The sequence below is a fragment of the Delphinapterus leucas genome, chromosome 3 (assembly GCF_059928025.1).
Source record: "Delphinapterus leucas isolate spDelLeu-1000000601 "Yukka" chromosome 3, BTC_Dleu_Yukka2, whole genome shotgun sequence".
Lineage (NCBI taxonomy): Eukaryota > Metazoa > Chordata > Mammalia > Artiodactyla > Monodontidae > Delphinapterus > Delphinapterus leucas.
The window spans coordinates 49,482,820-49,507,155 of NC_143131.1; the positions used below are offsets into that span (position 1 = coordinate 49,482,820).

Below are 24,336 nucleotides of genomic sequence, written 5' to 3' on the forward strand. Positions count from 1 at the left end.
ATTGTAAAGCAATTATACTCCAATAAAGATGTTTAATAAATAAAATATATTAAAAATATATATAAGAACACCCTTTTTAAAAAAATAATAAGTTACAAGGATGTAATGCACATCACATCACACATTGAGGGAATATACTCAATGTTTTATAAGAACTTTATTAGAATACATAATCTATAAAAATATCAAATCACTGTATTATATATCTGAAACTAATATAATATTTTCAGTCACCTATGCTTTAACTTAAAAAAGTAAAAATAGTAAAGAATAAGTAGTAAAATATACATTAATTTCAAAAAAAGGATAGTATACATCTATATATTGACACCAAAAGATATCTGGAAACTATTAAGTGAAAAATCAGTTTATGAAACAGTATGCACATCTTATTTATAATTATAAATATACATTTGTAAATGAGATATATTCATATTATAAATGTATGTGTACTATAGGGGAAAGTATATAATTACATACTCCAGACTTTTCAACAGTGAATATGAAATTGTAAGTGATTTACACTTTGACTTCATAGATTTTTGTTTAAATTTCAGTGTTTGTTTCAAGATTTATTATTATAGAAAAAAAGTGATTTTGAGGGGAAAAAGGAACATTCAAAAGGAGCTAAAGAAAGATCTGTTTACTCCTTTGGTAGTTTACTATTTCAAGTTTCCTGTTTCTTAGTAAACTGAAAGGGCAGGCTGATTAAATGAGAAGGATATGGCAATAGCAGGCAGTTACCAGTTAGCTTATATTCACTAGTTTATCATTTCTCTCTTCGTTCTAGAATTGAAGCCTCATGAGAGCAGGAACTGTCTCGTGTCCTCTGCTGTATCTCGTGGATCTAGAACAGTGCCTGGCTCAGAGTAGGAGCTCAATCATATCAAATGAGTATGTAAATGAAAGTGAAAGAGAGGTCAGACCTCAGCTGAGGTCTCTTGGTGAGTGCCTTAGGAAGCCCCTTGCTTCTCTGCCCTTGATTTCCTTTTGCCTTTGTTCTTATTTCTCAGTGACCATTTGGCTGCCCTCCCCCCAGTTCCCATAAGAATTCTCACCCACCTTGTTTGTTCATTTTCCTGTCTCCATTAGGCTGGGACACTCCTGAGCCTTTCTTTTTCTTCTGGCACCAAACCTAAAGGAAGCCTGGCTCCTAGACTACAACTGATGCCTAGTTGAATTTACACCTGCTTGCTCACCTGATTGCCTGACCTTTAGAACTCACTCTACAATCCTAATTAATATTCTAGCCTTTTCATTTCTCTCTTAGGAGAAAAAATGTTTCTGTGGTTCCTTCCTTTTATCGTCTCTCCTTCCCACCATGTCATTTCAGTTGGTTTCATCAGCCACTACTCTTCTGGGAATTCCACTCTCTTCCCGGTATAATTGCTGCAGACAGCCTCAACTGCCTGTCGGTGCTACTCACATTGCCTGAAGTGGGTGTTGTTGTTATTGCTGGTGTCGTGGCAGTTGTTTATCTGACTGCTGCATTTCTAGTTGGCCATGTGGTCACCCTCTCCCACTCTCTACCACTACCTACCCTTTCCCAAGCCTATCCTCTTATTTCTATCTTCTCCAATCCCACAATAGGAAGGAAGATGCTTGGACACTCTTTGGAGGTGTGTGGACTGGAGAGCTCCATTTGAACTGAGGGTCACTTACCCATCTACCTCCCCATAGTACCCTTGCCTCTTTGGGGAAACAGTACCAGCTGTCCCTCTGAGATGTCAGCAGCCTGTTTTCAAGTCTCAGTTCAGTCGTACTCACTATGGATGAGGTACTGTGATTGTATCACATTGTATTTTTTATTGCAAATATGCTACACTGTGGTTAAATTGCTTAATATATATACTAGGCAGGGAATATAACCATCATTATAAAACCATTTCTCTGAGGGAAAAGAAGTGTTTTAAGTCCAAAATAATTGGTTTATTTTTCAACTTTCTCCCTTTAACGCCTTCCTAAGTTAGGAACTTTGTATTTGAGTGGGGATATATTTTAAGTCAAATACTTACTGGTTGACAGGTAAAAGGTACATGAAGAAAAACAGAGAAATAATTTTTTCTCAATTTTCAAAAGAGCAAACTTAGTCAACTTTACTACATTGATTTTTTTCAAAAACTAGTGCAAGCTCGCAGGAGTATAAATAAATTTGTACCTGTCTTTTCTCAGTTTTCAAGTTATTAAGACTTTTCTAGCATATGAAGAGAAGGGCTTTAAGTCACTTAGAATCGGAATTTGTTTTATTAATGGAATATGATTTATCATTGATTACTAGCTATTAAAGTTTAGATTTGGACTTATAACTAGGTATTGAAGTTTAGATTTGGACTTATAACACAACTGCAAAATACAAATTTAATCTGATCTTTCAGCAGTTAGTAAAGTGTATATGCAGAGCCAAATTCATTAATTCAACAAATATATATTGAACACCTATAATGTGCTAGATATTCTAGGCACTGAGTAATGGGGGGAAGAAGGAGGAGAGGAGGGAGGTAGAAAGGGCAGTCAAAAACCCATTCTCTTTGAGATAGCAGAATATATATATGTACTTACCCTGTGCCTTAGCAATCCAACTTCTAGAAATCTACTCAGAATTATCTGGTAAAAATACATGATTTGGCATAATTCACTATCTGTAAAAGAAATAGTGAATATGACATAGTGAAAGTCTAGAAAACAACCCAAATGTCTATCTGTTGATAAGCCATGGTATTGCTATACAGTGTAGGCTGTCTGCCCACCACACTCCCTGCACCTGAAGCAAGTCCTTTCTTGAAGGGGGAGCTAATCAGAGTATCTCCATGTCTGTCATGGGCAAGTTTGGGATTTGTTCTAAGGACCCGTTAAAGAACTGTTAGTGGGAAGTGGCATGAAAAGTCAGGGGTTGATACGTGGACATTAGATCATAGAGAACCAAGGAAACCTATTAGGAAGCGATTGTAATCTAGGCAAGAAATGTTGTTGGCAATGAAGATGGAGAGAACCACACAATTCAAGATATATTTTTGAGGAAGAATTGATAGGATTTAGTGCTAGGTGGATGTAGGTGGTAAAGGAAAGTAGGAATAGTTTTAGTAAATATAGTTGTGTAAGGGAGGCTGATTTAGCTACTGCTGGCAGAAGTGCTGCTTCCCACCATGAGGACATCCCAGTAGCCTCTTCCTCTTCCCCAGATCCTGCCCATGTTTGCCTTTGATATGTCAGAAAGGCTACTTTAAGAGTATGGTAGTTAACTTTCAGAGCTGCCCGTTAGCTGGATGGCCCCTCTCTGTGTATGTGCAGTGGGACGTCACCTTGGAACTTGTCTGGATCTCAGCGTGTGAAGAATGGGAATAGGGTGAGGCCTGACTGAAACTAGGCACAGCTGCCAGGTGTCAGGGGAACAATGCAGTGAGGCCGACTCTACTGAGCCCAGCTGTATGTTGAGCACTGCGGGGGCCTGCTGAGAACTGTGCAAAGCAGTATGAGTAGAGGAAAGAACGCAGTGGGGACAGAAGCTTCCGTTTCAAGTCTAGGCTAATTGTGTGACCCTGAGCTAGTCCTCTGAGCCTCATTGGTCTTGGATATATTTAATTTAAAATGTCCATTAGGCATCCAAGTGGAGACTTCAGTTAGATAGTTGGCTATATGATTCTGGAGCTTGGAGAGTGGTCAGGCCTGAAAGTATAAGTTTGAAATTCTTCAGCATATATAGAAATAATTACCTAGGGAGAAAGTATAGGCAAAGAAGAGGGCCTAGAATTGAGTCCTGAAGTGCTTCAGTATTTGGAGGTTTGGCTAAGAAGAAGGAGCTAACAGTTCGATACAGAATACTTGGATATTTTATAGACATCTCAAATTCAGTATGTCTAAGATGGAACTCCTCTTTTTCTCTGTTTCCTACTATGGTTAATTAATGGCATTATCCGTCATCGTTCATCAGAAACTTGGGGATTATTCTGGTCTCCTTCACTTCCACATACTTGGTGACCAAGACCTTTCTCCTTTTGAATGTCTCAACAGTCTATCTTTTTCTCTCCATCTCACTACCATTGCCTTAGTTCCTGCCCTAATGATTTCTCACTTGCATTTCTGCAGTAGCACCCAAACTGATTTCTCTAGTCCAGTCTTGCCTCCCTCCAATTCAGTTTCTACAGTTGCCAGAGTCATTTTTTTAATGCTAAGTCTTGCTATGGTTGCCAGATTTTACAAATAAAAATACAGGGCACCTAGTTAAATTTAAATTTCAAACAATAATTATAAGTGAGTATGTCCCATGCAATATTTAGAACATACTTATACTAAAGAATTATTTTTTGTTTACCTGAAATTCAAATTAACTGATCATTCTACTCTTCTATCTGGAAATCCTAATCTTGCTTCGAAGTCAGAATATTTCAGGATAAAATCTAAATGTCCTAACATTGCATTATAAGATTCAGCATGTTCTGACCGCTTCATGCCGTATGAACTGCTTACAGTATCCTGAATTTGCTGTGCTGCTTTACTCCTTCATACCTCTAAGTGTACACTTACCTCTTCCCAGAATGCCTCCTCTTCTCAGTTTTCTGGTTAATTCCTGTTGTTAAGACTCAGGCATCATCTTCTCTAGGAAGTCATTTCTAACCCCCTACTCCCCACCCTGTGGATAATGATAGGAACACCAACTTTTCTTCTGCAGTATCATAACATTCTTTTTTGTTGTTGTTTTTTTTGTTGTTGTTGTTTTTTGTGGTACGTGGGCCTCTCACTGCTGTGGCCTCTCCCATTGCGGAGCACAGGCTCCAGACGCGCAGCCTCAGCAGCCATGGCTCACGGGCCCAGCCGCTTCGCGGCATGTGGGATTTTCCCGGACCAGGGCACGAACCCGTGTCCCCTGCATCGGCAGGCGGACTCTCAACCACTGCACCACCAGGGAAGCCCCTCATAACATTCTTTACTTGATATTATCACAGAACTTATCATATAGTAAATTTAATTAATTTTTTACCCATCTATCTTTCCTAGATTGTGAGTTCCTTAAGAACAGGGTAAAAAATTGCTTCTTTTAACTCTTTATCCTTGGCACATAGTGGGCTCTCAATGTGTGAATGAACCAATGAATGAGTGAATGAGAAAATAGGAAAGAACCCATAAGCATTAGCCTGGTACTTGGCCATTGGTGCTAACTCAGCTCTTCCCTACCCTGAGTCCTCCAAAAGTCACCGCCTTTGCCTGTCCTCCTCTCTACCCACAAGAAAGCTTCATAAGAGTCGGAGCCAGGTTTTATCCTCTGTATCCCCAGAACTGTAGGTGCTCAGTATATATTTATTGAATGAAAAATGCATGAATGAATGAGTATATCTTTCAGGGCTCCAGGTCCTGTTGTCCCTTTCATCGGGGGACAGTATCCCTGCATTAGGTCCTGGGGAGGGAAACCTCTGGCTATGATATTTTTGAATCTTTAGGGCAGATTCTGTATAGCGGGAGCTGCAGCTTCTCTAACTCTGTGTCTCACCTTCTTGCCCAGCTCCTCTACTTCCCTTTCTCAACCTCGGAGAGAAGAACTCTTTTCTCCTTACAGTAGCTGGCACATAACAGCTCAATAAATGTTAGCAGTCATTCACAGATGGAACCTTCTTTTTCCTCCAGGGCTCCAGCCTCTCTGCCATTTCTTTCCCAGTCTCAAAGTCCATGCCCGGAAAGCCATGGGGACCTGACATTGCCTTCTCTTCCAGGGATTATGGTCTTTCCCCTTCTCACGCAAGGGAGCAAGGTTTTCTTTGTCTCCCACCAGGGCAGTTCAATTAAATAGGACTAATGTTAAATGACTCTAATTGTTTTTTTATTAATGTTTAACTGCTAAATTCCTTTTTCAATTAAATGATTGTGTCTTTATGCTCAAAGGTCTTTTTTTAATATATATATGGAAGTTCATTTGTTTTATTAAGGGAAATACCACCTGCAAAACTATTAATGACTTGAGCTCTGTGATTAGTTCATTTTAGTGACATTTTGAGATTTAATAATTAATCTGGCTCAAGTTCAAAGACAGAAAACTCAATGCCAGAAATTCCTAGCGAGCAAGGAAAATAAACAAACCTTAACAATTGTTCCCTCAAATAACAGGAACCATTGAGATCAACTTCTTGCAATTAGAAGTGTTTTGAAAAAATGAAGGAGAAAAGTTCAAGAAAGCATGTCAAAACAACAAAACTCAGTCTACATTTTCATTATTGTGATTGATCAAAGTCTGTTTGCAGCAGACTTGAATGTGAATAAATTAAAGGTGACATTGACTTGGCAGAGGCACACTAGTGATTGGCAAGAACACATAGCAGGAGCAGCTTCTGTAAGCAGAACTTGCTTGGTTGTTGTTTCATTCTAATAGATTTCTTAGCAACCCAGCGCTATCATACTAACCTACGCTCTGTCATTTATTTACCATTTTGGCTTCTACTCCTACCCAGGCAAGATTAAATTCACTTTTGATTACTAATCTAGCAGGCATCGCCTCTGGTCTGAGCACAGAGTACCTTTTGGTGATCTCATAACATTTTGGTGACCTCATAAACTCCCCTCTTTTTTTCTCTTCTCTCTTTCTACATTGAAAAAGGGTGATATAATAACTTACTATTTCATCCTGGCAGTTCAACTTGTAGAACTAGAAAATGTAGTTTAATTAAACAATTTGGCAATATTTTCAAGCTTAGGCATTGCTACTGCTATTGTTAGGTTTAAATTGTTTCTTGGTATGTTATAAAGTTGACACTGTAAAAAGAATATTCATCTTAGAACATTTTGAAACAGTTACAAATCAAATTCCCATTATAATCATGTTGATTGCTGGGTGGAGTATGTGGCATATACTGGGAGGCTACTTTCTGGAGGAGACCATGTTACAGTAACCATATGTCTCTAAGGTTTGAGGACCTGTACCATACTTTATGTCAAGTCTTCACTTAAATCTATTTACTCAATCTTTTTGTATTCTTCAAAAAAAAAAAATATATATATATATATATTATTTTTTTTTTGCGGTACGCGGGCGTCTCACTGTTGTGGCCTCTGCCGTTGGGGAGCACAGGCTCTGGACGCACAGGCTCAGCGGCCATGGCTCACAGGCCCAGCCGCTCTGCGGCATGTGGGATCTTCCCAGACCAGGGCACAAACCCGTGTCCCCTGCATCGGCAGGTGGACTCTCAACCACTGCGCCACCAGGGAAGCCCCCAAAATATTTTTAAATATACTCAAAAGCAGTGTAGTCATACTTTAAAATTTTTAATGTTGATTAAAATAAAAATTATTCATTAGTATGTATAGTTTAAATTATGGAAAGAAAATGGGGCTGTCAAATATATTTATATTATGTATATCACATGGTCTAGTGAGAGGTGAAAATGTATGGGTAGAGGAGAATGTATTTAGTAATTTAAATATTGTAGAAAGTTGATCTGTTTCTAAGACCAAAACTTTCATTGTATCTTTATGTTATGTGTACTTTGAAAAGTACATATCTACATCCAGTAGTTATTAAAGATATATTTACACTAAGCTTTTGCCACAAATGTATTGGTAATTTATAATTTTAAACTAAAACTTAAAAAAAAATTAGGTTCCTGTTTTTTGTATGTAATATAACTGGATCATCATGAAATGGCCATGGTTTTGTTACCGTAGAAAGCTAAAAAAGAATTTAGTGACATGGGAAATTTTATCAATATCTGTTAAGACTGACTCTTAAGTCTTTACTTGCTTTTGAATATGGTAACTTTCTAACAATGAAGCACTGTTGAATTTACTTTAAACTGTATTTAGATTTTTTATCTTGGGATTTCTTTTGTACTTAAGTTTGAACGTAGGTATGTATGGTATACATGGAGTTCACAAGTACTTGAAACCAAATGGAGACCATTTATAAATACCAAACTCCAGAGGAGTGTGGAGCCAGACTCTCAAAGAAGAAATGGGTTGTTATGTATAACTGTATTCTGCCTGCCATTTTTCCTGGCTGGGTTCATAGCACTTTTAGAACAAACTTTATAATTTCCTAATAAAGAACTGACCATTAGCTCTATTCCATTTCCAGGTCTATCTGTATAAAAATTATAAAATAATTTTGAAGTCTATTATTGTGGAATTTTATCTTTAACATGAATATCACACCATCATATATATGTACATAGAGTGTATTACTGAAATATTCCTTGACAGAAGAATTTTCTCTTTACTAGGCTGAGACTCTAAAGAGAGAAACAGGGTTAGGGGATTGAGCTCCTGAATTATGTCATGAAAACCATTTTTCTTTTTTATTTATACATACATGTGGCACATACAAATAAGCACACTAAATTTAAAAATACTAGTGATACTTTACATAAATTATTAATGACGGGTAATTTTTAATTTGTATTTATATGCCCTTGTCCACAAGGTATATGTGTAATAATAGATATTCCTAAATGCTCTTGTATGTATGCTTAGATCTATATCCAAATACTCAATTCTGTTTAATAGCATAGACTCAGAACTGTTCACTTCTTCACCTCTTGTCCAAGTGTGGCCCCAGAGATGCAGAATGACTTGGATACCTGAGACAGAAAAATCTTTGGGAAACTGTTTTAACTCACTCAGATATTTCTCAGCCCTTTTCTTTCTCCAGTACTCACTGAGTAATTAAATTTTCTTCCAGTCAAGATGACTTCATCAGAGAGCACTTGTGGACAGCTCTCTCTCTCTTCTCTCAGATGCTAGAGTACGGTTCCAAGGTTCAGGTTTGCATTGCCTTAGTGTCCTTTATCTCTCCCAAGGCATCATCGCAGAGACCTCTAGTCCCATTCTGCCATTTGTTTCACCTCTTTTTTTATAGTCCAAGTATCCAGATCTGTTATAGTACCTCCCGCAGCTATAACTGTATATTAGAGCTGATTTCTTCACCATTTCTACACCAAAAGTCATGTGTACTAGATTTTCACATAAGGGACTATATGATTAGAGTGGGATAATATAATTCCTAACCTCTTTGAGTCAACATGTTTGAAGACTGCATTTTCAGGCTTTAATTTTTGTCTGTATGTTATTAGTTTAATAAAAAACAACTTTAAAAATGCTTTTGTGATTACCACACTTAGCAATTTGCAACATGTAGTACAACAACAGGACAGCTACCAAAAGGGCTCTTAAGCAGGGCTCTTAGCAAAGAAGTGGCACTGAAAAGGACTTGAGCTGCAACCTTTTGGGGGCTTGAGTTCTCATCACTGAATTAATAAATAGTGCACAATAAATAACCATTAACTTGTCTAAACTACAAAAACAGGGTTAAACTTGTTAAATGCATCCAGAGCTTTTTTTTTTAATCTTTTTTCAATGTAATCCTTCACAAACAATGGTAATTTATAATTTGATGTAGAAAAATATATAAATTCAAACATTTAACACAATACTTTTCACAACTGAGTTTGTCTATTTTTCCAATATTAAGGCTCTGTAAACAACTCAAGCCTAAGCTAATTTGCTCCAACTGAACACCCCTGGTGCCTGTTGAAATGAGAGAGATTGTCACAGAACAATAGTCATTCATAAACAATATACTTAGGAAAAGTTCTGAAATATCAGATTTTGGTACAGCTTATGCTTTCTCTATTGTCAGTATGGTTTCTTTCTCTTCTTCCCTGAGATTGGTTGAGAATGATATCCTTCAGTACTTCACTCCAGGGGACTCTTTGATGTGACCTTCTCAGAAACAAGTTAACCTCATGCATGACTTTCTGATTGTCCACCCCACCAGATTCAGCTTCAGTGGAGAAGGGCCATTGTTGACATACTGCTTCAAATCCCAGGCCAGGGAAGCCAGGACAGTGGTGCAAGACATGGAAGGTTTGGTGGGCAGAGGCTCTTTGTCAGGTGGGAGTAGGGAGGGAATGAGGTATCATCTGTCTCCCAGGTAGTACTATTAATCTGAGGGCTGCATATGGTCACAATAGTCCTCTTGCATTTCAGGCTGTACTTCTCCTCTATTTAGTGGTAACTGACATCTTTGCAAAGCTTGAGAAGTCCTTCTGGTGGGGGTACAGTGATGATAACCCTCAAAATCTATAGCAGTAGTTTCAATGCACAATGTGATGAAGCTCCTCATGGGCTCAAGGAGCTGGGAGTGGGTAGACATAAAATCAAAGGGCATTGAGTACCTAGCAGAGTGTCCCAAAGTCTAACATTTTTCCCTGCAATGAAGTCCTTCATTCTGGTATTTTTGGCACTATTCATTCCTTTATGTAGATTCAAGTTTCCATATTGTATCATTTTTTCAACCTAAAGTATTTAATACTTCCTTTAATGTTCTTGTAATAGAAGTTTGCTTGTGACAAAAACATCTGTTTTTTTTTTGTCTGAAAATGTCATTATGCCTTCATTTTTAAAGGATGTTTCCACTGGATATAGGATTCTAAATTGACAGTTTTTATTTTTTTTCAGTGTATTAAAGTCATTCCATTGTTTTGTACCTTGCATTGTTTCTGATGAGAACTCAATAGTATTTATCTTTGTCTCATAAATGTCTTCCTTTTGTAGCTTATTTTAAGATTTTCTCTTTTATCATTAGTTTTTAGCAATTTGGTTTTGATATGCTTTGGTTTTGTATTTTTCCTACTTGGAGTTTTTTTAGTTTCTTGGATATGTAGATTTATATGTTTATCTATTTGATATATTTTTTAGTCATTATTTTTTCTCCTTCCTCTTTCTTCTTTGTCTGTGATTCCAGTTACATGTATGTGAGACTGCTTAATATTGCCCCACAGCTCACTGAGGCTCTGGTTCAGTTTTTAAGCAATTTTCTCTCTCTTTTGCTTCAGTTTGCATAGTTTCCATTGCCTTGTTTTCAGATTCTTTTTTCTTTTCTTCTGCAGGGTCTAATCTGCTGTTAAGCATATCCATTACATTTTTTATTTCATGTATTGTATTTTTCACCTCTAGAAGTTCCATTTGGTTCTTTTTAAATGTTTCTACATTTCTTCTCTTTATGTTAATTTTTCTTTTAAGTCTTTAACATATTTGTAGTAGCTGTGATAAAGTCCATATCTATTAATTACATCATTTCTATCATGTTTCTGTTGACTGGTTTTGGATCACACTTTCCTTCTTCACTTCTTTATTGGATGATAAACACTGAAATAGTATATTGTTTACTGTCTGTGTTTTGTTGTCTTCCTTTTAAAAATGTTGAGGGTTTTTTTTTTTTTTTTGAGTATATTAATTTACATGTGAATCAGCCCAAACTTTTGGAGGCTTTATTTATTTATTTTTTTTTGCGGTACGCGGGCCTCTCACTGTTGTGGCCTCTCCCGCTGCGGAGCACAGGCTCCGGACGCGCAGACTCAGCGGCCATGGCTCACGGACCCAGCCGCTCCGCGGCATGTGGGATCCTCCCAGACCAGGGCACAAACCCGTGTGCCCTGCATCGGCAGGCGGACTCTCAACCACTGCGCCACCAGGGAAGCCCCTGGAGGCTTTATTTTTAAGATTTGTTCAGGTGGATCTAGAGCAGTACTGTTCAATAGGAGTTTCTGCAACAATGGAAATGTTTTGTATCTGTACTTTTCAACATGGTAGCCACTAGTCACATTTGGCTACTAAACACTTGAAATGTGCCTAGTACAATTAAGGAACTAAATTTTAAAATTTAATTAATTTAAATAACAACATTTGGCTAGTGGCTACTGTATTGGACAGTGCAGATCTAGAGTTACCTCAACTCTTGTGCCAATTTATTCTTACTCCTAAGGAGTGATCTTTCTGAAGTCTTTATACTAAATGCCCTGCAGGTTTGGTGAGGCATCTCTGGCTTTTTAGAACTTGAATGTCCCCTAGTCTCATGCAAGCTGCAGCAGTTGTTCAGTTTACAGCTCCCCAGTAGTTATTCTTTAGCCAGAAATTGACCTTCCTGGCCCTGTAGAGTCTCATCCTACCCACATACAGTTTGATACTCAGCTGAACACTCAAGGGTACCCCTATCCAGGTTTCTAGAACTCTGTGTGTGTGTGTGTGTGTGTGTGTGTGTTCTGGTACTGTGCCCCACAAATTTCAGCTTCCTCAGCCTTCCTAACCAACCATCTCTCTCTCTTTAGCTCAGCGAGGTAACCAACCTCTGCCTGGGTTCCCTGACCCTGTGCAGCAGCCTCCAGCTGAGGTGATACAGGGCTTATCTCGTTTGTTTCCCCTCTCTCTCGAGGATCACAGTACTGCACTGGCTGTTGTTTAGTATCTGAAAAGTTTAGTATTTTTGTCCAGTTTTCTAGTTGTTTATGGCAGAAGAACTAGTCTGGCACCAGTTACTCCATCTTGTTTTCAAGCCAGTAGATTATGTCTTACTAACACCTCTGTTCTCAATCCAGTGGTAGTGGTTGCTGCCTTTGTTGGAGACTGTAGCACATTAAATTGGAGATTTTTTCATCCTGGCAAAATTATGAATTTTGTTCATTCTTCATAAGGATAGCAATTGATGTAGGGATCCTGCTATTTACAAAATGTTCACAACAAATAGTTATTCAATGTATGTCACAAATTAGTGGGTTAAATTTTTAAGTACTTAAAGATATAAGTATTGAGACTGTATTTCTACCCTGAGATGAGAAAGAGGGACAGATATAAATTTGGTGTGTTTATTTTTAATGGAATAGAATAAACAATCACTATTTAAAAATCCACCTGTAACATCTTCTGTTGTACTATTACTGCCCAATAGCCAGTTCTTTCCCAGTCTTTACAACAGCCCATAGAAGAAGGCAGTACTGTAATCTCCATTTCACACAAGGAAACTGAGACACAGAGAGGTTAAGCAACATTAACAGGGTCACAGCTAGTAAATGGCAAAACTGAGATTTATATGCAATTTGTCTTGCTTCAAAGCCCATGTTTTTAACTGCAAACTTTCAGAAGGTCTAACAGTGTGAACAGTATGCATATGAGTATTTGAGATGTAAATTTTATGTATACATAGTCACTGTATTCCCATTTTCAGATAAAGAAACTGAGACTGAACAAAGTTAACTGACTTTCTTGGTGTCACAGATAGTAAAAGGTAGATTTGGGATTGCAACTATGTGTTTGGGTCAAAGAACTATGTATGTGGATAGTCATCAGAGTTGGTTTTTTTTTTATGAAAAAGTGATATATTAGAAACAAAAATAGGGGTAGACATTAAGTAAGTCATGGTGTAATGCAAGTGATAAAATCCATACAACTATTTTTTTTTAATGTGAAAGAATACTGACAGGGTGAAAAGTGGTATGCAAAAGGATAAATATTTGCTTTAAACATATAAACATTTATGTGAAGACCTACTTACCCTTGGTTTATCCCTAAAATGCTGAAACAAACAATGTTTTTATTGATATACATATTGAGACTTAAGGTGATATGTTTCCAAGGAAATAATGTAAGGGAAAAATCCTTGCTTTATAGTAATTTCTGCTATGAAATAGGCTTTGTTACAGAATTACTTCTGTTTCTCTTTTAGTCTACAAATTCCTATTTTTTCCACCTAACTACTTTCATTTTATCTATTCCAAATATTTACAAAACTAGATTTCCTTTCACAAATGATTTATGTTCTGTGTAATTTTTCTGGAAGCTGTTGGCAGGGGTCTGGTAACCATTAGTTTTAAAAAAAAAAAAAAGACAAATTCTTTTCTAGGAAAAACTATAGTCTCCATGTTTTTCAACTCTGAAATCTTTAATCTTCATATTAAAATAATTAACATATTCAGATTGACTTTTTATTGGCCTAAATAGCTGTTATAAGAAAGAAACTACTTGGCAGAGTAATGATGAGTAAAGAGGAATTATATGAAGGCAGGAATAAAGAAAGAACAGCTCTCTGCCCTCAGTTTCCTTTTATGCAGAAGGCATAGGCTTGCACCAGCTGTAAGATTGCAACAGTAGGGCTGAAATCCCTAAAGGCAATGTGACTGATTCTCTTATACCAAGCCAAGCAAGCTTTGTACCAGCTTCTCAGTAGTGTCTTGCTCCCTGTGGTGGGCTACTAGTGCAAGTTCAACCCTCTTGAACCTTTCATTCTGCTCAGGAGAAAGAGCCTCCAGGCTGACACACCAGTTCATAGAGGGTCTTGAAGAGTCTGGAGATGAAGTGAAGATGAGATGGCCTCAGACTGAAAAATATTTCCACCTACTTCCATTATTTCCAGTATCATATTGAGGGATTTCTTTTGTGACATATGGTCACCCCACCTGAGAATTCTACAGAGTATATGAAAGGCAAAGCCAGACTCTCACCCTCACTCATAGCAGCTGTCCCTAAACTCATAGTTACTGTGGTTATTAAATTACTCATAGGGAATTGATCTGTTATAGAAATTACAAGAATATTTATAAATATGCCTTCCCTCACGTTTGCTTTAGGAGAGGTTTCATTAGATGGGCCCTTCTTTGTGTCTAAAAGTCTGTAACACTATAATCTCCTCAAATCTTTTCCTGTAAGTATAGACCATTATTTTAAATGTGATTTTAAATATCAGGGTTTACCTTTTTGGAGAACTATTATTGCTTGAAATTCATGTTAGAAACAGAAAGATTGCATCATATATTTAAATAACCAGATGTGTCATTTTTTTTAAAGGAACCATTTTTTAAAATAAATTTATTTAATTTTGGCTGCATTGGGTCTTCGCTGCTGTGCTCAGGCTTTCTCTAGGTGCGGCGAGTGGGGGCTACTCTTCGTTGTGGTGTGTGGGCTTCTCATTGCGGTGGCTTCTCTTGTTGCGGAGCACGGGCTCTAGGCGCGCAGGCTTCAGTAGTTGTGGCACGTGGGCTCTAGAGTGCAGGCTCAGTAGTTGTGGCAGGCGGGCTTAGTTGCTCTGCAGCATGTGGGATCTTCCTGGACCAGGGCTTGAACCCGTGTCCCCTGCATTGGCAGGCGGATTCTTAACCACTGTGCCACCAGGGGAGTCCCAGATGTGTCATTTTTTTAAATGTTGAAATTTTAAAATAACTTGGGAGAATTTGTTTTTGTCAATGTTGTCAGATATTAGTTATGTTAACATTCATATTATAAATAACAAATATATTCTTTTTTTTTTTTTTTTTTGCGGTACGTGGGCCTCTCACTGCTGTGGCCTCTCCCACTGCGGAGCACAGGCTCCAGACTCGCAGGCCCAGCAGCCATGGCTCATGGGCCCAGCCGCTCCGTGGCATGTGGGATCCTCCCGGACTGGGGCACGAATCCGTGTCCCCTGCATCGGCAGGCGGACTCACAACCACTGTGCCACCAGGGAAGCCCAACAAATATATTCTTAAAGAAAAATCAGAAAATACAGATAAGCAAAAAGAACATTTAAAAATTTCACCCAGGGAATTCCCCGGCAGTCCAGTGGTTAGGACTCTGCCCTTTCAATGTCGAGGGCGCCCATTCAGTCCTTGGTGGGGGAGCTAAGCAAGCTGTGAGGCGCAGCCAAAAAAAAAAAAAATCCACCCATTTAGAAATAATTAAGATAGAAGAGGAAGAAGGAATCAATAAAGGTAAAAGACGTAATTACTATTTCATCTGTTTTTAAGATGCATATCTTCAAATTTTAACATCTCTGAAATCAGGATGTGTGAAGGAGTTTGCCTTTTTTAGTGGTACCTGTAACAGCGATGCATCTTAAATTTGATGGTCTTGTATTCAATGAAATACAGTAATAGGTTCATTGTTGTTTGGGGTATAGATCCTTACAAATAGAATAGCACATCTGAGTGACAAAACTGCATTGCACAAATTGCTTGCACTGATATGAGGAAGCATTTCCAATAGCAAAGTGCCTCTCTGGAACTGGTGTCTAAGGCTTGCTGAACTCTTGATTCCGTTTCTGTCCTCCTCTTCACTGCCATACCACTCCAGAGGTGAAAGGGAAATAGATGGGACTTGGTCCTGGTGCTAACCATGCTTTAAGTCCCACAGAGAAGAGACTGGCAGGAGCATCCTTCTGAGGCCCTCTCACCTTCATTTCATCTCCAATAGAAAGTACAAATCACTGATTAGTTTTTGAGGCAGTAAATAGCTGTTAAATTTAGAAAATCTTTGGTAAGAGTGACTTTTATGCTTTTGTGTAATATTTCATGTTAAGTGGTTTGTTTCACTTACTGGGTAGTAAATATTTCTATTTCATTATCCTTCTCATCTTTTTATTATAGTATACAAGGAGATAGCTGTTTAATTCAAAATAACATCACTCTATCATTATATGGCTTTATATAAAGCTATATAATCAGATAGCTTTTTCAGACTTACCCTGTACATATCTATATATTATTTAAATGCAAGGCAAGTATCATGTATATATGTACTTAATTTTTTTAGCTATTTTATTTTTATAAAACCTGTAGTTTGAGTTTTCTTCTAACTGGGAATTTAATGATTTCTTCCATTTATATATGCATGCAGGAAACAATGAAGAATGAAAAACATAAAGAAGAAATTAAAATGAAAACCAAAGGCTTTTATGAAAAACTCCTCAGAGAAGAGAGCAGCAAGGAACACTTGGCTCCACCAGTTCAAACTCAGATTAAAGGGCATGCCTCCGCTCCGTACTTTGGAAAAGAAGAATCCTCGGTGGCTCCCACCAGCACTGGTAAAACCTTTCAGCCAGGATCCTGGATGCCACAAGATGGCAAGAGCCACAATCAATGAATGCACTGTGGTAAAATCATTTCATTTATATATGTATGTGACTATTTTAACAAGTAAAAGTAAAAAGTTACTTCATATTTTCTGACTGTACAATAGTTCTCTATTCCAGTAAACTTAAGAACTTGTTTTTACTATGCATAAGAAGTGTGAGGTTATGAACTATAGGAACCTAACTTCTTTTAGACTTAAATCCTTCACTTGATTTAGTCATCATTCTGTTTATGAATTTGCTTAGTTTTTTTTCCTCTTTGAGTTGCTCCCTTGAGAAGTATCTTGTAGCTGTAAATGCTCAGTACATTTTAGATCCTTACGATCATTTAGAAACCACCCAAAATATATCTTGGTAGAAAATGATATGGGTAAATATTGAACTGTCCTAAATGATCAAATATAAAAGAAGACTGCTATTTCTGTAGAGGCACTCTGTAAGATTCTAAAGAACTAATCAAAAAGATGAACTTGGATAAAACACATGGAGGCCAGGATAAAAACACGTGGAGGCCAAGAAAATTTATTTGATAAATGAAAAACACCCTATGATATTGATGAGTAGATGGGACAAAAGCTATTTTATGGTGGAATTGAGGTTGGAGTTTTAAAGAGGAATTAGGACCAATGGAAGTAGACAATCTATCACAAAAGTCTGAAAAGATGGTAAACAGAGAAATGGTACAGTAATTGCAGTTCTGTGAGATTAAAAATTACTTTGAAGAAATAGAAAATAGGGCAGAGTTCTCAGAATGTGATTCCACTGATAGTGGAGATTACAGTGATTTCTATATTGGAGAAAATTATAGACAGATGACAACATTAAAACAGATTATATATAAAAGTGTCATACATTTTCTGAAGTGCACAACCAAGTTTTTGTTGCTAACAGAGTTCTAATTCTAATATAGAGGTCTTCTAACAGTGTTTGACATTGTAGCAACTACTCAATAAATATGGACTGAGATTTTTACTTAATATTAGAAGGTAAAATTTTTAATTGCTTAAATAAACTACAGAAAAATACAACTTTATAAAATGTTATACTAAAACAAGTAATCAAATGTAATCACCATAACACTCATGAAATGACAAAAAAAAAAGCTCCTAGGTGGTAATATTAACATTCCAGCAGCCCTGTTAATATCAAGTTAATCATTCTGTTTCTTTACATTATTCCAAAGTAGTATTACATTTTACCAAAGAGGCAAAAAAGGAACTTGCTATTAGGCACTATAAAAAGAGATAAAATTTGTTGTATAATTGACTGTAAAGTAAGATGTTCTTGAACCCCAGGTTACAGGAAAAACTGTAAATTCTAACATGCTAGAATAGAATGTGTCTACTACCAAATTCCTATCAGCTTATTAACTGTATTCTATATACATATTTCACAAAAGTTTGTTGTGTAGGCTGTTTATAAATATCTTAATGTATGACAGAATTTACATTAATTTTAATTTTTATGGTTTTCATTTTAAAATACCTGTTTTACATAAAAGAAAATCTTAGCCAACAGTTACGTTATATAAGATGATGATACTGGCCCACCCATTATTAGTAAAGTATGAACTTTCAAAGTGATTTTGAGAGGTGGGAATAAACTTTGTAGTAATCCATCCACACTCCTTTCCTCAAGACTAACATTTTTAGGATGACTGGTTTACACAGGTGGTATCAGAACAGAGTTCTGAGAAGATTTAGTCCTACATAAAAACTGAACTATAATCTTGGCCTAATTAAGATTGCCTTTCTAAACAATCTTGTTTTTATATGTGGCTTTTAAGCCAGACACATGCAAAGCAGAACCAGAGTTTCACATAAAATATTCACTTGTCCACCATATTTCATATTTTAAAGTTATATTTGGGGAATTTACAAGTTTTTTTTGTAATGAAAATGTTTTTCTTCATCTTTTCAAGACAGACTCCAAAACCCATGCAGATTTTTAAATTTCAAAAGTTAAAATGTTCATTTTAAAATAATTAAATTGGGGCTTCCCTGGTGGCGCAGTGGTTAAAAATCTGCCTGCCAATGCAAGGGACATGGGTTCGAGCCCTGGTCCGGGAACATCCCACATGCTGCAGAGCAACTAAACCCACACAGAAGTACTGAGCCTAAGCCCTAGAGCCCACGTGCCACAACTACTAAGCCCACGTGCCACACCTACTGAAGCCTGCGAGCCTAGAGCCCATGCTCCGCAACAAGCCACGACAATGAGAAGCCCACACACCGCAACCAAGAGTAGCCCCCACTCACAAACTAGAGATCCCACGCACAGCAACGAAGACCCAACACAGCCAAAAATAATTAATTTAAAATAATAATAATAATTAAAGTGTCATACATACCTTAAGTTCTCTCAGATAAATCCTTCCTGACTTCCTGTGCCTCTGCTATATATGCATATAGCATTTTTTCCCCCAAAGGCCTTATTATACAAACTGCTCAGGTATACATGCGTTGCCTTTTGGGTTTAACCATATAAATCTAGCCTATTAGCTATGCCTTGGATATCTGAAGTTAAAAATCAAAAAAAATGGAGGAAATAATTTTTTCCCCATTATGTTATCCTTTTGCATTCCATTTTTACTGATTTCTGGCTCTCATTTACTTCCTAATTTCATCAGCCTTGACCCAATACCATCATACTGACTTTGTTAATGCTGTTTCATTAACCACACTATCTAAAATGTAACCTGAATTCATTTAGACTAGGCTTTCTCAAACTATTTGTGTTCTTTGGGGGAAAAGAAAAGAGAGTCTATGATAGTCAAAGAAGGTTAAAAGACTCCAAGAAATCATGAAGAAATGAATTGTCTTATCTTGTGTTTCCCAAACTTTTGGTATTTGAACACGGAATCCCCTTTAATGTTTGAGAAATACAGAATTTGTCCTTATATGTTACAGATATGAAGTAAATCAGTGATCCTATAATCAGTTGCAAACCTGAAAGCAATCATTCCTAAATAGGTATCAGACTTCCTCTAACTTAAAACCAGATGAGGTATAAAGTGCCCCTAACAATGGGTGACGAGCTGTTACTTAATAGTGGATCTCAACATTGGGTTTCTAGCTTGCAGCATCCGAAGCTTATTTCAAGTTTGCTCACTGTAATTTCAGGAAATAGGTTTAAAATCCCCTTGCAAATCTGATAAAGTAACACCATGCTGAAGTTTACCACATGGACGCTATGGATCAAATTCTGGTGCACAAACTTTTTGGTGGTAAAATGTTTGTTATAGGCAGCTTGTTTTTCCTTCAAAACCAGCCATAATTGATTATATTAGTTCTAAGAACTTCAGAAACAACATAATATGTAGGCAGTTTTTAAAAGAATTATTCTGGGTAACAGTAAATGGGATTCTTGTAACCGTAACAGTATGTTACAATAAAAGATTGATTTTTCTGAAAGACTCTCAAAACTCATAATACACAGTCCCCAACTTAATATTTCAACTTTACGATACACATTCACATTCAACAGAAACGTTCTTTGATTTTTAATCTTTTCTCGGGCTAGCAGTGTGCAGTAGGACACTTGTGATGCTGGGCAGTGGCAGGGAGCCACAGCTCCCAGTCAGCCATGCAATCACAAGTAAACAACCGATACCCACACAACCATTCTGTTTTTCACTTTCAGTACATTATTCAGTAAATTATTTTCAGCTTGCAATGGGTTTATCAGGATGTAATCCATTTTAAATCGAGGTAGCTCTATAGTCTCTAATTTACACCACCCCCCAACACACACAAACATATAGACACATATTATAAAACCTTGTTGATCTCAAATGTATAAAAAGGCTCCATAAATTTTGGGAAAAGCTGAAGAAACAATAAATGGCCTATGCCAAACAAATACAAAATTGTATTAAGACTAACAGGGACTATAGAAAAACCTATTTTAGTTAAATACCTTTAAATTGTCACAATGAGCAATGAAACCATAGCTTTAGTGGATAACTGTAAGTTTTGTTTAAATTTCAATGACAATATAAAAAGCATATCCTAGATCACCTGAATAACTAATTTGTAATTAAACACTGAATTATTTCAGTGCTTGGAGCTGCAATGTGTTGATCACACTGGCACCAAGTAGGAACTGACAACCTAAAATAACAGTAATAAGTATTGTTCAACCAGTCCATAAACATTCTCAGAGGTCCTTAGGTTCTCATATTTGAGAAACATTGCTCTCAACTTTTACAAGTACAGTTGACCCTTGAACAACATGGGTTCGAACTGTGTGGGGTCACTTATACACAGATGTTTTTAGTGGTAAATACTACACTACTACATGATCCAGGGTTGGTTGAATCCACGGATGAAGAACTGTGGGTACAGAGGGACCTCGGAACTGCAGATATGGAGGACCTGCATATAGGAAGGAACAATGTATAGGGAGGGTCCACTATAAATTATACAGGGATTTTCGACTGCAAGGGAGGACTCATGCTCCTAACCCCACAAAAAAAAACAAAGCCCAGCATGGTGTTCAGGGGTCAACTGCATGCTTATCTATAAATGAAATTTGTAACCCTCTGAAAAGTCTAACTTCTATAACATATTTAACTTGAATTATTACTCCTCCCCCCACAAAAAAAACAAAGCCCAGGACCTCTTTATAAAAATGTATCAAATTTATTTCAATATCTAGTTTCATTTTTAAGTTAAAGCTTTTAGACAATTTTTTTGTAATTTAAGATTCATTATCAGGGGTGAGGAAAACATTAATAAGCTATTAATTACTGACAACAAAATTATTAACCATGCATTTATAAAAGCCATGTTAAAGAGTAAAAAGTTCCAGTTATACTACTTAACTGAAGGAAATATCCTTCAGCCCTTTATTTCTAACTATAACACATTCTAATTTTGACATGATTTACACCTTTTTCACCCAACTAATACTATGCTAAACAAACTTTTTCCAACTGTTAAGTCTTTCTTTACCACTTATGAAATATGACTTAACTGTTACTCTTTAAAAGTTCCTTAAAAGAGATCTGAATTTTAATTTTCACCATGAACCTGTTTGATCAAAAAAGTAAAGGACATCACTACCACATGAATTAAAAGAATGGAATGAAGAACAAAAGTGGTATTATATAATCAGCAAATTATTTGATAAGACATTTTAACTACTTCACATTTCTACTTATAGCACAAGTGAGAATTAACTGGTTCCAAGGTACTACAAGGTTTGGCATTTTTACTCCAAGCTTTAAATCATAGTGTTGATCTACTCAAGTCATCTCTAAGAAAATGGCAGTGTTCATAAGTACAAAAATTGTTATATCCAGTAAGTGGTATTCTACATGGTCAAGATAATAAGAGAATTCTTTATAAAATTAGATTTTTAAAAATGCAGAATGTCTGGTAATTACCAGTATCTCAAAAGCTAAAATGAGAAAAATACAGAAAATAGAAGTACTCATTGAATAATACTTTGCTTTGAGGAAGCCAGAAATGATTCTATTTCAAGAAATAAGTAATAATGATAAAAGATGTGATTAACACACTGTATCTCTTTTAAGCCAAAGCATGCTTTTCACCTCAGGACAATTCTGATTTCTACATTCTTAATCTCCTTTGTCCAGAACAGGACCCCATTTTAAGCCATTATTTGAATAGAGTCCATAATCTAAAGCCATTTTTCTCCACAGGATGTTTTCACTTTAGTACATATGCTGCAAAAAGGCAAATGACTAACTCAGTTATAAAGAATCTGTAGCATAATAAATGCCAATTTACAGTAACTGTCAAAAGACTTCTACACCGAAGCCTAAAAGTTGCTATAGTACAGATGAGAACTAACATGATTCTTCCACATGCTCAGACTTCGTTTACTAAATAATACTGTCACAAGATCTGAAAAGAAACCTTAATGGGTCCTTCCAAAGCTGCATAATTTTTCCAGATCATTTTCCTCTGGTTGCAAAGCCTGTTCATTCCTTCAATCCTTTTTTAGTCGTTTAGCTTTTGCAATATTTTCTTGACGTTTTTGTTTCTTCTTTTGCTCCTTTTCCCTGGCCTCGATCATCTTGGCCAATTTCCAAGACAGTACAGCACTTGCTAGAAACAATGGAGTTAGGGCCAGAATAACTGTTGTAAGGAAGCCATATGGGTCCTTTGCAGCCCATTCCACAACATACTCAGCCCAAGCCTTTATATCAAACATCTTTGTAGAGGCCTTAGGAAAGCAGGGGGTGGGGGGAGAGACAACAAGAGAAAAGCCTATGTGGTTAATCAAATTTTCAAAAAGATACCCCATACAATCAGTTAACTCAGAATTCCATTATCACTCAATAGTTTGGTTGGTTGTTTTTAAAAAGTACTAATTAGTACTATTTTAATAAGGACTAATGTTTCTAGTAAGAAAAAATAATTCACCTAGGACAACCAGAAGAGTGACACTTAAAAGATGTGAAGCTATAGAAGATAAAAGGAAAAACCATGTGGAATCTGTCATAAGGACTAGGCATTCTCATATGCCTCCTATATTCAAGACAAATTTTATTTAGCAGCAGAGTTTTCAAAGAATTTTGAGTTTTATGTGCTCATTCCAGGAAACAGCTGAATCCCATTATGTCATTTTTTTTACATAGCCTTAGTACTATTAAGTGTTAATTAACAAAAGTACAATCATCAAATTTGCTATCTGAAAGCCACAGAATATGTGAAATGCCTGGAGAAAGGGAGGTAATGGATGGCTGTTTCCAGGAATGAAAAGAGGGTAAGGGAACCATAATATCCATTCATATGCAAAGAGTTCTATAAGCAAAAGGTGACATGCTATTTTATGCCTTCTTTCAGCTTTGAGGACTCCTATTTGAGGACAAAATTTAGTAAATGAGAACTTTAATAGATGAGAAAATTAACCATTACAGGTGCCATGCATTTTGTTCCGTTTTGAGTTGGTAAGGGAGGGCCATCTGGCAAATGAGGATGTTGTGGATTTGAGTGACATTTTCTATTTTGCCCCAGAGGCTGTTCAACCTTCATGTTTGTGTTGATCTCTATTCAAAGTGGAGAATCAGAATACCTGGGGAGGAATGGGTGTATATACAGTCACTTAAAATTTCACCTGGGATTTAAAAAATCATCTACCTTATGCTTTGAGTAGTGATCTCTAACTTTGTCCTGGGATTATTAGCCAATCACAATTTCAGATGACCCTTGGTTGGCTGTCTTCTTTAGCTCTACCATACACTTCTGAGAGAATGCTTAAATTCTATATACTGGTTGGGTTGAAAAGAATAGATAAAAGAAAAACGTTAAAAGTCAACTTTAAGGAATAATTATAATACAATTTTAAATGGTAAATTCTCTATATGCAACCTATAAATGACATGTAAAATCGCCTGGCGCATTAAATACATTTAATATCTATTGCTTTCTAATTTTAAGAAAGAAATAATTACACAATGGTAAATGCCCTGTAAGAAAATCCTAGTTACTGGAGATCAAATATTTTACTAAATTACTTCAAAAATAAAATTATTTACGAAGTTCACTAACATATAAAATAAGTTAGCTCACTGATATGTTACAGCATATCCATTCCCAGATCTTGAACTTTTTATACTAAAAAAGTCAATTATTTGTTTATAGGGTTAAGTATACAATCGCAAAATCAAACACCGCTTTACTCTTAAAAGGTTTTTTTTTTTGGTCTCCCTATTATAGTTTGTGTTCTTTATA

General features: G+C 36.5%; 2 protein-coding genes across 7 annotated transcripts in view; one reads left to right on the forward strand and one right to left on the reverse strand.

Moving 5' to 3' along the window:
• NDUFAF2 (NADH:ubiquinone oxidoreductase complex assembly factor 2) overlaps window positions 1-16,718 on the forward strand; it is a 184,886-nt gene extending 168,168 nt beyond the window's left edge. For all 3 annotated transcript variants that reach the window (XM_089908887.1, XM_089908889.1, XM_089908888.1), the window contains one exon: window positions 16,396-16,718. In XM_089908887.1, the coding sequence (XP_089765013.1) occupies window positions 16,396-16,641 (246 nt within the window). In that variant the 3' untranslated portion in view covers window positions 16,642-16,718. The remainder of the gene's footprint in view (window positions 1-16,395) is intronic.
• SMIM15 (small integral membrane protein 15) overlaps window positions 1-24,336 on the reverse strand; it is a 53,903-nt gene that overhangs the window by 26,922 nt on the left and 2,645 nt on the right. The window contains exons 2-3 of one of the 4 annotated variants that reach the window (XM_022596890.2): window positions 23,743-23,873; window positions 21,250-22,825 (exon numbers count right to left, since the gene is read on the reverse strand). The exons of 1 other annotated variant lie outside the window; for it this stretch is intronic. In XM_022596890.2, coding sequence (XP_022452598.1) covers window positions 22,589-22,813 — 225 coding nt within the window. In that variant the 5' untranslated portion in view covers window positions 22,814-22,825; window positions 23,743-23,873 and the 3' untranslated portion in view covers window positions 21,250-22,588. 2 more of the 4 variants (XR_016392652.1, XM_022596899.3) reach the window with 2 other exon arrangements.